Raw genomic sequence first — 14651 nt, 5'->3', positions numbered from 1 at the left:
TTAATATATATTTCCAAATACACTAGGCCTATTCAAATTCTTCCCGACAAGTAATATAATTATATTAACTTTTCGCATTCTAATCTATAGGCCTATGTCTAGATTAGATTATAGTATATAACAATTAAAATCATCATGAATTTGAACATTACATTTAGATCGTGCCTGTAAAATAACAATATAATGGCTTGATTGATTACAACACTCCAGACCCTGGGGGTTATTGAAGGCATTCCTAAAAACAAAAAAGATCCCAATAAATGTTTGTATATTTAAATAAATAAGGGTGTAGCCTTAATTAATCGATGATCAACGTGGTAATCAGGTTATGTAACAGGCTATGGAATTTGGAAACAATAGGAAACTCTTCCTTGATTATTTTCGCGCAGTATAATGAAATAACCCGGGTGCAAACCCTGAGCGTCTGAACGCGAGACTGTTTTGCACACGGCACCCGTCTGTCCTGACGCTATAAAAACGGTGCTTCGCCAAAGAGAAATTTAAAGCTTACAACTCAACAGTGAAATTAAGCTGAAATACTTCATTTGGAAAAATAATCGCGATCAAAAACTGAAAAAATGGATCCTTGTGAATGCTCTAAAAGTAAGTTTTCATGTATATTGATTAATATAATCATAATGTAGGCCTATTTATTCGAAAACCAATTACCTGTCATTTTGATTATCTATTAACGCAACTGTCTATTTGTAGCTGGCTCTTGCAACTGCGGTGGATCCTGCAAGTGTTCCAACTGCGCATGCACCAGTTGTAAGAAAAGTAAGTTTTTTGGTTTTGTTACGTTGTAAATAGCACTTCAGATTGCCCATGAAGGTATTTACCCAATCTCATCTCAATGGTGTCTGGTGGCACGTTAAATGGGGAGGACGGGCTGGGCACCCTATGTGATAAACAAGTGGGAAGGTAATTTACCACATACAACTGGCGAGAAATCCACCTGAACGCCCCCAACTGGTAATTACTAGTGGGGGAAACTCGTCATGTTCTGAGCGCCGACTTCTCTCTCATGCTGGCTTCACCTAAGGAAATGACTTGATAACTGCAATTTCGGCAGAAATTCAACTGCACAACTTATAAAAAGAAATGTAATTTTTTAATACTATCGTTTGTTTACCAGCATGATGGCTGTACTTGATGGTTGACACTGTTGGCCATTAGAACATGTGTTTCTCAATGAGTTCAAAGCATGGTTGGTCAATACCATCTTCCCACTTAGTTATGAACACCTGGTAGCCTAATTAGGCTCTTCAAGAGGACTCTGAACAAGGAAGGCTTTGATTAAGTTGACCACAACTGGGGAGACAAGTTGACAACTCATCTTAGAGCCTTATTAATGGGTTTGTCTGTCATTGGTCAATAGTCTGTCATTGGTCATCAATAATCGATTGTTTTTGTCCCATCAGGTTGCTGCCCCTGCTGTCCTTCCGACTGCAGTAAATGTGCTTCAGGCTGTGTGTGCAAGGGCAAGACCTGCGATACCAGCTGCTGTCAGTGAGGCCTGGTGCATGACCGTGACAATGCAGTCATTCCCTACGAAATTGGTTGTACCATCTTGAGCCTAGATTTAGTACTTTGTCTGTTAAATGTAAGAAAATAAATTGCATATAACTTATTCAAGTTTGACTTTCATTTGGGTTACTGGGGGTGGGCAACAACACAATGTTTAGTTACCTTCCGATGTCTACATGTTTCTTGATTCCCTCCCAAATTAAAAGTGGGGGATTCACATAGTTAACCATAGGTTTCCATTTAAGATTTTATTTTTTGTACTGGCAATTTGTCTAAATACAAAATTGAATTCTTAACAGATCCCCATTAGCTGTTCTTGGGGTCCAAACACTAAGGCTCTTACATCAAACAAGAGAACAGTAAATAGCGTTACACATACAAAATGTATTACACTAAACCGTGTGTGCTAGCATGTCTTAACATTACCTGCTGTTCCGTAAGGTGAATTATTAGTTTTTAATCTGATCTTACTGCTTGCATCAGTTACCTGATGTGGACTGTTCTATGTAATACTGTGTGCCTCCCATAGTCTTCAGGATTTTAAGACCTTTAAGCATGTCTTGTGGCATGGGTGTCCGAGCTGTGTGCTGGTAGTTTAAACAGAGCTCGGGGCATTCAGCTTGTCAACCTCCCACTTTGACCCATGAACGATTGATATGCTGCCCTGTTCTGAGCAAATTGTACATTTCCTAAGTCTCTGTGGCACCTGACCACACTACTGAACAGTAGTCCAGCTGTGACAACTAGGGCCGGTAGGACCTGCCTTGTTAGCGATAAGGTAGAGCAGTGCTTTATGGACAGACTTCTAAGTCTAAGCTACTGTTGTATCACAGTTTTGATCATGACAATTTACAATCCAGGGTTACTCCAAGCAGTTCGTGGTTAATATTTAGCTAGTTAGGTTTGGGAAGGGGTTAGCTTATCAAGTTAAAATGCTAGTTGTCTGTGAGATTCTGGTTACCCTCTTAGGTTACAAGTTGCCTATCAAAACAATTTGTGTCCTGTAATGTCTAGTCTACGAAACCAGGATGGACAGCCACCTCAGACACAACAACCCTTTTTTTAATGGTAAATGGCCTGAGTACTAAATGTATCCACAATATGCTATACTGTGTCTCCCTAACAATGAAGGCTAGAATAGGCTTGGAAGTACTTGGATGGGAGACACATGTGAACCAATTGCTGCTGGGGACCAAAGTATGCCCCTCAAGTAGGCTGTTGCAGAGTAATTGTGGGAACAATGAAGGTCACAGTCCTGACTCAGTGGTTCCTGCAAGTCTAATCTTAATACCTGTCCTTGACTAAGTGTCTGCTACCTTCTGGTATCTAATCTTCTCCAATGCAAATCTAAATACTACACACAGGTCTGTCATACATAAGTTTAAGTGCCTAATTGTCCTTTTTCCACTGTACTATTTTGTGTATGTATAGATGGGTTGGCCGACATCACGAAAATTATGTGCACACATTGTAACATTGACATGTGAATAAACTGTTTTAACAGTTCAACCTGCATGTCAACACTGCTTTGAGAAGTGATTAATAGTAGATTAGGTTGAGTGTGTACTTTTTGGGTGTTTAGTTACCAATTAGGCATAGCAGGCCTGTCACACTAAGGGGTTATAAAAAAAGGCATATTGTATTCATTTAACTAGGCAAGTCAGTTATGCCAGCACATTGAATTGATTGAAAAATGACAATTGCAATAAATGATAATTTTGTCCCCATCCCTAATGAGGATGAGGCAGACTCAACCAAAAGGGGTTTGGTTGGAGGCTGAGATCCCACTCCATGATGACGGTGTAGGCACAAGGTTGCGTGACTTCTCGATCTACCACCTCCATTACACTCCGGCGCAGCAGGTGGCGGCAGAGAGGTGCCCACAAGTAAAAAGCGCATGTCGTTTTGGAAAACGAGACATCATCCAATCACCGTAGACCTCAGAAGTGCCGGGGTAAAATGTATGTACGACGGTGGAGAAAATGAGATAAGCGCAAAAGAGTGAAAATAACTGTTATAACTACTAGTTGTGGAACAAGGGAAAGGATCATTTGCTAGCTAGGCTTCTTGTAAGTTGCCCAGCTAATACGCGTTATAACTAGCAAGGAATGATACTAGTTATTGTAGTTATCCTGCTAGCTGATACTAGCACCATTCATCAGTACGCGGTCTGTCCTTGTCAAGCATGACACTAGCCCGTTTGCTAACGTGCTTTCCTTTGTACCTGTCTAACGTTAGCTAAACGAAGGACTTATTTTAAAATGTTGATGGCATAAAATTTGTAATTCGTATTTGACTTTTTGTAGACAGTCATATCAAAATCTATTCGTAGTAAGAGGCTCACCACGATAGCAAGCTAGCCTAATAGCTAATCGTGCTAAGGGGGCAGGCGCGCCTATCGTTCGATTTTCAGACGACTGGGGAAAAGGGTCCAAACACAAATGAGATTAGTTTGTACATGGTGTGGCCCGTGACAGATTAATAAACACTGATTTATATAGAACCAGTCCAGTGATCAGTCCTGGTCTGGACAACATAGTTACATACACTAACATTACATACAGACTTTCTTTTCGTGGTATCTGGAGTGATTGATATCTGGAATCAGTCATTAGGCCTAAACAGCAGACAGTCACTGATTAGTTTAAATGGCATGTTCCCAGCCAGGATTAGGATAGCTAGCAGTCAGATTGTTACAGGCTAACTCAGCTTTACTTACAGGTTAGGTACTTGTTGGTGTATTACAGAGAATTTTCGACTTCCTCAATTCCCAACTTGGAAGAAGACAACAAATGTTTTAGAACATTTATTGACAGCGTTAGGTTAAAAAACAAAACATTGCTCCATGAAGTCATCCAACAACGTGTAGGCCGCCATATTGTCTATTTCAAATCTTCTCATTGATCAAGTTCTCTGTGCTGTGCCAAACCATACCGATCTAATAACTCCTATCAGCCAGCTGGAACAGAGTAATGGTTTGACTAGGTAGTATTTTTAATAGTTATGCTAGAGTCATGAAGACTGCATGCCATTTAATCCAGTGTAGTTATATTTGTTTTAATCCAGCCATCCTGTCTGTTGACTCCCAGTTGTTGCCATGGAAGCGGAGGGCTTTGGAGAACTCCTGCAGCAGGCAGAGCAGCTTGCAGCAGAGACTGAGGCCGTGTCTGAGCTTCCTCATGTTGAGAGGAACCTTCAGGAGATCCAGCAGGCTGGAGAGAGGCTACGCTCCCGCACCTTAACTCGAACATCACAAGACGCTGCTGACGTGAAAGCGTAAGTTCTCTCTTGGGTATCAGTCACTGATATTTTCTTATTGAGCACTGTTACATGCACACAATAATGATTGTGCATAGTCAGGTTAATATAATAGTTTGTTTAAAACGTTTACATGCTTTGCAAGAAGCACAATTTCTCTAATAATCCTGTTTACATGGACACATCTGAAATCAGGCTACTAATGGGACTTGTTATTTTGTGAAGACTATTTGATTCTGAGTTTGGACATATAAAGTTTGTATGTTTACTATTTCTAAAATGCATACTTTCAGTTTTTCCGAACTCACTTCACTTGTGCATAAGAGGCTGCCTGGTGCTGGCACATGTGCAGATCAAATACAACACTGGAACGCCGATTAAACTGTTATCATGTCCTAATAATTCGGAAAGATTGTGCAGAAAATCAGGTGTTTTAAATCGGCTTATGCTTATTTTGATTATTACCTTATGCCTATTTAAGATAAGCAGAGTAAGGCGTTTACATGATTAGGTTTAATATCCAATTATGTGCATGTAAACATACTCATTGTAGAGATGATCCTCATAGTCTGTGATATGATGTAAAATCAGATATGAAGTGTGGGCCTTTTCTAATAAAAGTCTCTTTTATTATTTTATGATTTCCCCTGTCATGAATGAGGCTGAGGGTAGTAAGATTTTGATGTTACCTGCACAAAGCTCATCATTATAACTGGCTATTATTCAGATGACAATACATATGACTGCTTATAGGCTGCTTGCAATTACGTGATCTGGTCACTATTGTGTGAGATAGTGGGCAGATGTTTCATCTTACATTGTCATCTGTATTTGTACTCTGGGACATCAAGTTTATGGGAGCTATCTTATGTTAGAGATGTGTAGCTCTGTGTTATGTTCTGCATTGCATTCAACTTACTTCATGCCCTCTAGAGCAGGGGTTCTCAAGTGCTATTTGAGAAGGTCCAGTCACACAAATGTCCTAGGTGGCGAAGGTTCAGATAGAAATTGATTTCTCGGCGTAGTAATGATCCCCAACCTCACAACCAATGCGACCCCAAACTGTTCACACCCCTCTTGTTGCCGGAGAGAAAATGTAGCAGTTTTAAGATACTTTCCTGMAATTCTACAAATCTTTCCATGTCTTATGTGTGTTTATATGATACCAGKGGTCGAAGCCCAACCAAGTATAGGGGGCTCTAGAGGATAGTCTACTAAACAAATGTAATTTGCTGTTTCCTCTGTTCCCTGTAGGTCCATCCTCCTGGGGTCCAGAGGCCTGGACATCTTCCACATCTCCCAGCGTCTGGAGAGCCTGAGTGCTGCCACCACCTTTGAACCTCTAGAGCCAGTGAAGGACACTGACATCCAGGTATTCACACTCTCTTTACGATTGTGGGGCTGTTTGAGCTTTTGGGCTACTTTTTCATCCACACCTGTCCTGTTGTATGTCAGGACCTTCGCGTTTGTGTTTTTCAGAGTCAAGGGCAGCCGGCCAGGTGATGGTAATTTAATGTTTTTTAGATTATGCTTTTAGTCAGACTGGCGGATTCATATCTGGTTCTGTTAATGTCACAGCTGAGGTTTACTGTGTAATGATTTTTATGCTAACAAGCAAAAGGCTGATTGATTCAGTTGGAGGATCATTGCAGTCTCTTGCTGGTGGGAGGATTAGAAATGTTTTCTGTCTAGGGAAAGATGTCTGACATGTGTATAGTGTCCAAATCTCTACTCATTGTTCTGTAGCCTATATCAAACCCACTGTCTGAAATGCTGAGTTTGTTATTTAAATGCATTCACAAAAGTTAACCCAACATCCTTTGAGTTGAATTATCTTCGGTAGATCCCTATTTGATTCAAATTGGTGGCGATGTAGGGTTGTAAAATTTTCAGAAATCCTGGTTGGAGGATTCCTGATTTTCCCTTCTGATTCTTAATCCTCCAACGGAGGAATTTTGCTAGCATCAGAATTGGAGTAATTGCTCTGCCTCAACTGATAAAAAATTCATTAAATAGAGCATTAATAAGATTCATAACTGCCACATGTTAATATATTTAGAGTTGAAATAGGTCAAATATGAATAGGGCTAATTTCTCAGAACATTTTTAGTAGGAATGATGGTATTCCAAATTGCGGATAAAGATAGTTATTGCTTACCACCGTCTGTCACACGAATTTGGGCTCTAAGCCCTCAGACTCATGACTAGTGATTTGAAAAAAAAAACAAAAAAAACATGGACAAATATTTCTGGCCATTGTCATAATAATCAGGGGTCAGAAACAACCATACTTTTACTGGTTTCATATTATGGAATTACCCATTGATGTCATCTGTTCAGAACCAAAATAGATACATGGCATATTAGTGGGTTTCAAACCCTGTCCAGTGTTCACTCTTGATCTGTGACTGTTATAGAAAAGGCACTATGGAGTTATTTTCTGTTTTTCTTTTATCTACACTGGCTTTATCCTATCCTCCATGTGTGCTGTGGAATTGCAGCTGGGCTGATGTTCAAAACACTGTTTATTGGTCACATACACCTATTTAGAAGATTTATCAAAAAACAATTCACAACAATACACACATCTAAAAGTAAAAAAAATGGAATTAAGAAATATATAACTATTAGATTGAGCAATGTTGGAGTGGCATTGACTAAAATACAGTAGAATAGAATACAGTATATACAGGTGAAGTCGGAAGTTTACTTACACTTAGGTTGGAGTCATTAAAACTTGTTTTTCAACTTCTCCACAAATTTCTTGTTAACAAACTATAGTTTTGGCAAGTCGGATAGGACATCTACTTTGCGCATGACACAAGTAATTTTTACAATTGTTTACAGACAGATTATTTCACTTTTAATTCACTATCACAATTCCAGTGGGTCAGAAGTTTACATACACTAAGTTGACTGTGCCTTTAAACAGCTCGGACAATTCCAGAAAATGATGTCATGGCTTTAGAAGCTTCTGATAGGCTGATTGACATCATTTGAGTCAATTGAAGGTGTACCTGTGGATGTATTTCATGGCCTACCTTCAAACTCAGTGCCTCTTTGCTTGACATCATGGGAAAATCAGAAGAAATCAGCCAGGACCTCAAAAACAATGATTGTAGACCTCCACAGGTCTGGTTCATCCTTGGGAGCAATTTCCAAACACCTGAAGGTACCACTTMATCTGTACAAACAATAGTACGCAAGTATAAACACCATGGGACCACACAGCCGTCAAACTGCTCAGGAAGGAGATGCGTTCTGTCTCCTAGAGATGAACGTACTTTGGTGCAAAAAGTGCAAATCAATCCCAGAACAACAGCAAAGGACCTTGTAAAGATGCTGGAGGAAACAGGTACAAAAGTATCTATATCCACAGTAAAAATGAGTCCTATGTCGACATAACCTGAAAGGCCGCTCAGCAAGGAAGAAGCCACTGCTCCAAAACCGTCATAAAAAATCCAGACTACGGTTTGCAACTGCAAACTGATCCTCTGGTCTGATGAAACAAAAATATAACTGTTTGGCCATCATGACCACGGTTATGTTTGGAGGAAAAAGGGGGTGGCTTGCAAGCCGAAGAACACCATTCCAACCATGAAGCACGGGGGTGGCAGCGTCATGTTGTGGGAGTGCTTTGCTGCAGGAGGGACTGGTGCACTTCACAAAATAGATGGCATCATGAGGGAGGAAAATTATGTGAATATATTGAAGCAACATCGCAAGACATCAGTCAGGAAGTTAAAGCTTGGTCGCAAATGGGTCTTCCAAATGGACAGTGACCCCAAGCTTACTTCCAAAGTTGTGGCAAATGGCTTAAGGACAACAAAGTCAAGGTATTGGAGTGGCCATCACAAAGCCCTGACCTCAATCCTATAGAAAATTTGTGGGTAGCACTGAAAAATCGTGTGCGAGGAAAGAGGTCCACGATCCTGACGCAGTTACACCAGCTCTGTCAGGAGGAATGGGCCAAAATTCACCCAACTTATTGTGGGAAGCTTGTGGAAGGCTACCTGAAACGTTTGACCCAAGTTAAACAATTTAAAGGCAATGCTACCAAATACTAATTGAGTGTATGTAAGTTTCTGACCCACTGGGAATGTGATGAAAGAAATAAAAGCTGAAATAAATAATTCTCTCTAATATTACTGACATTTCACGTTCATAAAATAAAGTGGTGATCCTAACTAACCTAAGACAGGGAATTTTTAAATGTCAGGAATTGTGAAAAAACTGAGTTTAAATGTATTTGGCTAAGGTGTAAACTTCAGACTTCAACTGTACATATGAGATAAGTAAAGCAGTATGTAAACATTATTAAAGTGACTGGTAAGGTTGCAAAGGATCAGAAACCTTCTGGTAAATTTCTCTAAATTTCTGGAAATTTTCCATGGGAGGTTAAGCACTGGACTTTGGGGAATTTTGCTTAAATTCATCAAAGTTAGCTTATAACAGTGAAACGTTTTTGTGGGATACACATAAGGCAATTCTAGGTCTTGTGGCATATTTTGATTAAACTATTCTCAATTCAATGGAATTGCAACCCTCTGCATGCACAGTGCTCACTTACATCACATGTACAGCTGATTCTCAAGATCTTGCACACTAATGAGATGCTATTGAGCCCACACTACTACACTGTCTGAGCCGAGGACTACATGCTTTCTGGTAAGTTATGATTACAATACTGGGTGGGGAGAATATATTTTATATGACATACATGATTTGTTGTTAACTAGTAAATAGTAGCCTACAGCAAAGTGTGTTGAAATCATTTCTAACTTGTAAACAATTTCTGCTGGTTAGTTTTTGCTACCATGTGGATTTTAGCTTGCTTGAGCCTGCTAACTGAGGAGTGTTAATTCACCTGTTTCCATACATGTTTAATTTTAAAACATTTATCTTACATAGGAGTTGTTTAATCTAACTGCTTAACTATTTATCTGTACATGGAATTGTATATATATATATTTTTTTTACCATTCTTTTCCTAATCTTTACAGGGAAAAAGCCACGGGCACTATATGATGTGTGGAGACATTTCACTGCAGCTAATGTAGAAGGAAAAGCTGTGTACGTTTGCAAATACTGTGCCAAATCATATGTGAAGAATGCAACAAAGATGCAGAATCATCAGGCCAAGTGCATAAAGTTCCCTCAGCACTCACAACAAGCAAACTCTGACCTCTACTTCTATTCGAGCTGAAAATTATGAATCAGACACCTTATCGATAGCAACAGCTCATCGTCCTCCTGGGATCAGAAGTTTTGACTCAATGGAGGAACGTAGTCAGAGAAATGCTGATGAATGTCGTACTCGAACTGTGTATGCAACTGGTTCACCTCTGATGCTCACAGGCAATGTGTATAAGAGATTTCTGAATGTTCTTCGCCCAGCATACACCCCTCCAACCAGACATGCTTTATCTACTCATTTGCTGGATGCAGAGTTCAAGTGAAGGTCAAGCAAATCATAGAGAAAGCAGACTGTATTGCAATCATCTCTGATGGGTGGTCGAATGTTCGTGGGCAAGGAATAATTAACTACATCATAAATGTAAATCTCCACCCCTCAACCAGTATTCTACAGGAGCACAGACACAATGAACTACAGACACACCGGTCTCTACATTGCTGAAGGCAGTCATCAATGACCTTGGACCACAGAAGGTATTTGCACTGGTGACAGACAATGCTGCGAACATGAAGGCTGCTTGGTCTAAAGTGGAGGAGTCCTACCCTCACATCACACCCATTGGCTGTGCTGCTCATGCATTGAATCTGCTCCTCAAGGACATCATGGCACTGAAAATAAAGGAAATACAGTATACAAGAGAGCCAAGGAAATGGTTAGGTATGTAAAGTGTCATCAAGTTATAGTAGCAATCTACCTCACCAAGCAAAGTGAGAAGAATAAGAACACCACATTGCAGCTGCCCAGCAACACCTGTTGGGGTGGTGTTGTCATCATGTTTGACAGTCTCCTGGAGGGGAAAGAGTCTCTCCAAGAAATGGCCATATCACAGTCTGCCGATATAGACAGACCCATCTTTTTTTAAATTGTACTTTTATTTAACTAGGCAAGTCGGTTAAGAACAACTTCTTATTTACAATGACGGCCTACCGAGGAACAGTGGGTTAACTGCCTTGTTCAGGGGGATCCTCCTGGATGATGTATTTTGGGAGAGAGTGTTAAGCAGTCTGAAACTCTTGAAACCTATAGCAGAAGCCATTGCACGGATTGAGGGAGACAATGCCATCCTGTCTGATGTTCAGATTCTGCTTGCAGATGTAAAAGTATAAATCCGTACTGTCCTGCCCACTTTACTGTTGCTCCAAGCATCGGAAACTGCAGTTCTGAAATGAAGACTCCTGCCTAAAGCCCATACACGCCGCAGCGTACATGTTGGACCCCAAGTATGCTGGCAAGAGCATCCTGTCTGGTGCAGAGATCAACAAGGCCTATGGTGTCATCACGACCATGTCTCACCACCTTGGCCTGAATGAGGGCAATGTTCTTGACAGTCTGGCGAAGTACACTTCCAAGAAAGGGCTTTGGGATGGAGATTCAATATGGCAGTCGTGCCAATCAGCCACCTGGTGGAAGGGACTTTGTGGATCTCAGRCTCTTTCCCCTGGTGCCTCCATCATCCTCCAAATCCCACCAACGTCAGCCGCCTTAGAGCAAAACTGGTTCTTGTTTAGGAACACACACACCAAAGCACGCAACAGGCTGACAAATACAAGATGGGAACAATTGGTGGCCATCTGGGCAAATTTTAGGCTTTTTGAGCCTGACAATGAGCCATCCTCAAAGAGGTTGGAAAGTGACAGTGACGATGAGGCCTCAGTCTGATGTTCAAGGGGTGGACATTGAGGAGGTCCAGGGTGAAGACATGGAAGCCTGAGAGGAAGACAACCTTAACTTTAGTTTCTACACTATTATTTTACAGATGTATGTTGAAAATGTTTTTGGGAGATGCGATGGATCATTCGGGATCATTCAATATTCCCTTTTGTTGTTCAGTGAAATCGTCCCATGTGAAGAGTCAACTCATTTAATTAAAGTTCAATTCGTAACAAATTTTTATTTCATTTCAATTGGAAGGATTTAATCATTTGCAATTGTCTACTTATGATAAGGTAAAAGGTTTATGTTTCTGTCTCCATATGATATGGTAAATATATCCAATGCAAAAAACATCTACATTTAAATGGTATTAATATTCATTTGCATATATTTCCGTTAATGCCCATATATCGCTGTTAATGCCCATATATCCCTGTTAATTCCCACGGAAAGTTTCCACCTCTGAATATTCCCTAAAATGTGCAACCCTAGTGACTAGTGTTCCATTATTAAAGTGGCCAGTGATTCCAAGGGCAGCAGCCTCTAAGGTGCAGGGTTGGTTAACCTGGTGGAAGCCGGCTAGCGATGGCTATTTAAAGGTCTGATGGCCTTGAGATATAAGCTGTTTTTCAGTCTCTTGGTTCCAGCTTTGATGCACCTGTACTGACCTYGCCTTCTGGATGAGGTCAGGAACTTCTCCACTGCGGTCCCATCAATGTGGATAGGGGCGTGCTCCCTCTGCTGTTTCCTGAAGTCCGCGATCAGCTCCTTTGTACTGTTGACGTTGCGTGAGAGGTTATTTTCCTGGCACCGCTCTCCCAGGGTCCTCACCTCCTCCCTGTAGGCTGTCTCATCGTTGTTGGTAATCAGGCCTACTACTGTTGTGGCGTCTGAAAACTTGATGATTGAGTTGGAGGTGTGCGTGGCCACGCAGTCATGGGTGAACGGAGTACAGTACAGGAGGGGGTCGAGCACGCACCCTTGTGGAGCCCCTGTGTTGAGGATCAGCGAAGTGGAGGTGTTGTTTCCTACCTTCACCGCCTGGGGGCGGCCCGTCAGGAAGTCCAGGACCCAGTTGCACAGGGCGGGGTTCAGACCCAGGGCCTCAAGCTTAATGATGAGCTTGGAGGGTAATATGGTGTTGAATGTTGAGGTATAGTCAATGATCAGCATTCTTACATAGGTATTCCTCTTTTCCAGATGGGATAGGGTCGTGTGCAGTGCAATGGCGATTGTATCATCTGTGACTCTATTAGGGCGTTAAGCAAATTGAAGTGTCAGGAAAGGTAGAGGTTAAGTAGCCCCTCAAAGCACTTCATGATGACAGAAGTGAGTGCTACGGGGCGATAAACATTTAGTTCAGTTACCTTTGCTTTCTTGGGTACAGGAACAATCGTGGACATCTTGAAGCAAGTGGGGACAGCAGACTGGGATAGGGAGAGATTGAATATGTCCGTAAGCACTCCAGCCAGCTGGTCTGCACATGCTCTGAGGACGGGGCAAGGGATGCCCCCTGGGCCACCAGCCTTGCGAGGGTTAACACCCTTAAATGTCTTACTTACGTCGGCCACGGAAAAGGAGAGCCCGCTGTCCTTGGAAGCGGGCCACATCGGTGGCACTTTGTTATCCTCAAAGCAGGCGAAGAAGGTGTTTAGCTTGTCCGGAAGCAAGATGTCAATGTCCGCGACGTGGCTGGTTTTCCCTTTGTGGTCCGTGATTGTCTGTAGACTTTGCCACATAGGTCTTGTGTCTGAGCCGTTGAATTGCGACTCCACTTTGTCTCTGCAGTGCACTGACGTTTTGCCTGTTTGATTGCCTTAAGGAGGGATTAACTACACTGTTTGTATTCGGCCATATTCCCAGTCACCTTGCCATGGTTAAATACGGTGGTTCACGCTTTCAGTTTACAGCAAATGCTGCCATCTATCCACGGTTTCTGGTTTGGGTAGGTTTAAAAGTCACAGTGGGTACAACATCTCCTATACATTTCCTGATGAACTCTGTCACTGTATCCGTGTATTYGTTGATGTTATTCTCAGAGTCTACCCGGAACATATCCCAGTCCGACTGATAAAAACAATCTTGAAGCATGGATCCCGATTGGTCAGACCAGCGTTGAATAGACCTTAGCACTGGTACTTCCTCTTATAGTTTCTGCTTATAGGAAGGGAGGAGCAAAATGGAGTCGTGATCAGATTTGCCAAAGGGAGGGCGGTGGAGGGACTTGTAGGCATTTCGAAAGTTGAGTAGCAGTGGACCAATGTTTTACCAGCGCGAGTACTACACTCAATGTGTTGGTATAACTTCAGTAGCGTTTTCYTMATTTGCTTTGTTAAAATCCCCAGCTACAATAAATGCAKCCCCAGGATATGTGGTTTCCAGTTTGCATAAAGTCCACTGTTGTTGTTTGAGGGCTGTCATGGTATCGGCTTGACGGGGAATATACACGGCAGTGACTATAACCGAAGAGAATTCTCTTGGGAGGTTATACGGTCGGCATTTGATTGTAAGCTATTCTAGGTCAGATGAACAAAAGGACTTGAGTTTCTGTACGTTATCACAATCACACCATGAGTAATTAATCATGAAACATACACCCCGCCTTCTTCCCGGTGAGTTCTTTATTCCTGTCTGCGCGTTGTACTGAGAACCCAGCTGGCTGTATGGACAGGGACAGTATATCCAGAAAGAGACATGTTTCCGTGAAACAGTATGTTACAATCCCTGATCTCTCTCTGGAAGGAGATCCTCTGAGCTTGTCTACTTTATTATCCAGAGACTGAACATTAGCGAGTAATATACTCTGAAGTGGTGGATGGTGTGCACGCCTCCTGAGTCATACTAGAAGTCCATTCTCCAATGGCGGTGTTTTGGAGCAGCCTCTGGAATAAGTTCAATTGCCCTGGGGGGTACGAACAAAGGATCCAATTCAGGAAAGTCGTATTCCTGGTCGTAATGCTGGTGAGTTACCACCACTCTGATATCCAAAAGTTATTTCCGGCTGTATGTAATAACA

General features: G+C 41.7%; 2 protein-coding genes and 1 long non-coding RNA gene across 5 annotated transcripts in view; 2 read left to right on the top strand and 1 right to left on the bottom strand.

Moving 5' to 3' along the window:
• Positions 1-14651, bottom strand: part of LOC139027573 (uncharacterized) — a 102334-nt gene that overhangs the window by 18104 nt on the left and 69579 nt on the right. The gene's annotated exons all lie outside the window — the stretch shown is intronic.
• Positions 489-1630, top strand: LOC139027572 (metallothionein B). The gene is made up of 3 exons (XM_070443027.1): positions 489-603; positions 712-777; positions 1422-1630. The coding sequence occupies exons 1-3, from the start codon at positions 579-581 to the stop codon at positions 1511-1513; spliced, it is 183 nt and encodes a 60-aa protein (XP_070299128.1). The 5' UTR covers positions 489-578; the 3' UTR covers positions 1514-1630.
• Positions 3415-6337, top strand: LOC111961164 (nuclear pore complex protein Nup93-like). Of its 3 annotated transcripts, none has more exons than XM_023983258.1 (3): positions 3415-3488; positions 4617-4803; positions 6040-6337. In XM_023983258.1, exons 1-3 carry the CDS (start codon positions 3425-3427, stop codon positions 6320-6322), a joined length of 534 nt encoding a protein of 177 aa, XP_023839026.1. In that variant the 5' UTR covers positions 3415-3424; the 3' UTR covers positions 6323-6337. The 3 variants fall into 3 exon arrangements, with proteins under 3 accessions (XP_023839026.1, XP_023839027.1, XP_023839028.1); XM_023983259.1 differs by having other exon boundaries at positions 3461-3596; XM_023983260.2 differs by lacking the exon at positions 3415-3488 and adding an exon at positions 3640-4512.

The sequence above is a fragment of the Salvelinus sp. IW2-2015 genome, linkage group LG4q.1:29, assembly GCF_002910315.2.
Source record: "Salvelinus sp. IW2-2015 linkage group LG4q.1:29, ASM291031v2, whole genome shotgun sequence".
Taxonomy (NCBI): Eukaryota; Metazoa; Chordata; class Actinopteri; order Salmoniformes; family Salmonidae; genus Salvelinus; species Salvelinus sp. IW2-2015.
The sequence above is the reverse complement of the archived record's forward strand: the minus strand, read 5'-3'. Positions and strand labels throughout refer to the sequence as shown.

Coding starts and splice junctions, on each gene's coding strand:
- LOC139027572 (XM_070443027.1), top strand. CDS start 579: ATGGATCCTTGTGAATGCTCTAAAA. Junction 604..711: donor TCCTTGTGAATGCTCTAAAA/GTAAGTTTTCAT, acceptor GTCTATTTGTAG/CTGGCTCTTGCAACTGCGGT. Junction 778..1,421: donor ATGCACCAGTTGTAAGAAAA/GTAAGTTTTTTG, acceptor TTGTCCCATCAG/GTTGCTGCCCCTGCTGTCCT.
- LOC111961164 (XM_023983258.1), top strand. CDS start 3,425: ATGTCGTTTTGGAAAACGAGACATCATCCAATCACCGTAGACCTCAGA. Junction 3,489..4,616: donor CAGAAGTGCCGGGGTAAAAT/GTATGTACGACG, acceptor GTTGACTCCCAG/TTGTTGCCATGGAAGCGGAG. Junction 4,804..6,039: donor GACGCTGCTGACGTGAAAGC/GTAAGTTCTCTC, acceptor TGTTCCCTGTAG/GTCCATCCTCCTGGGGTCCA.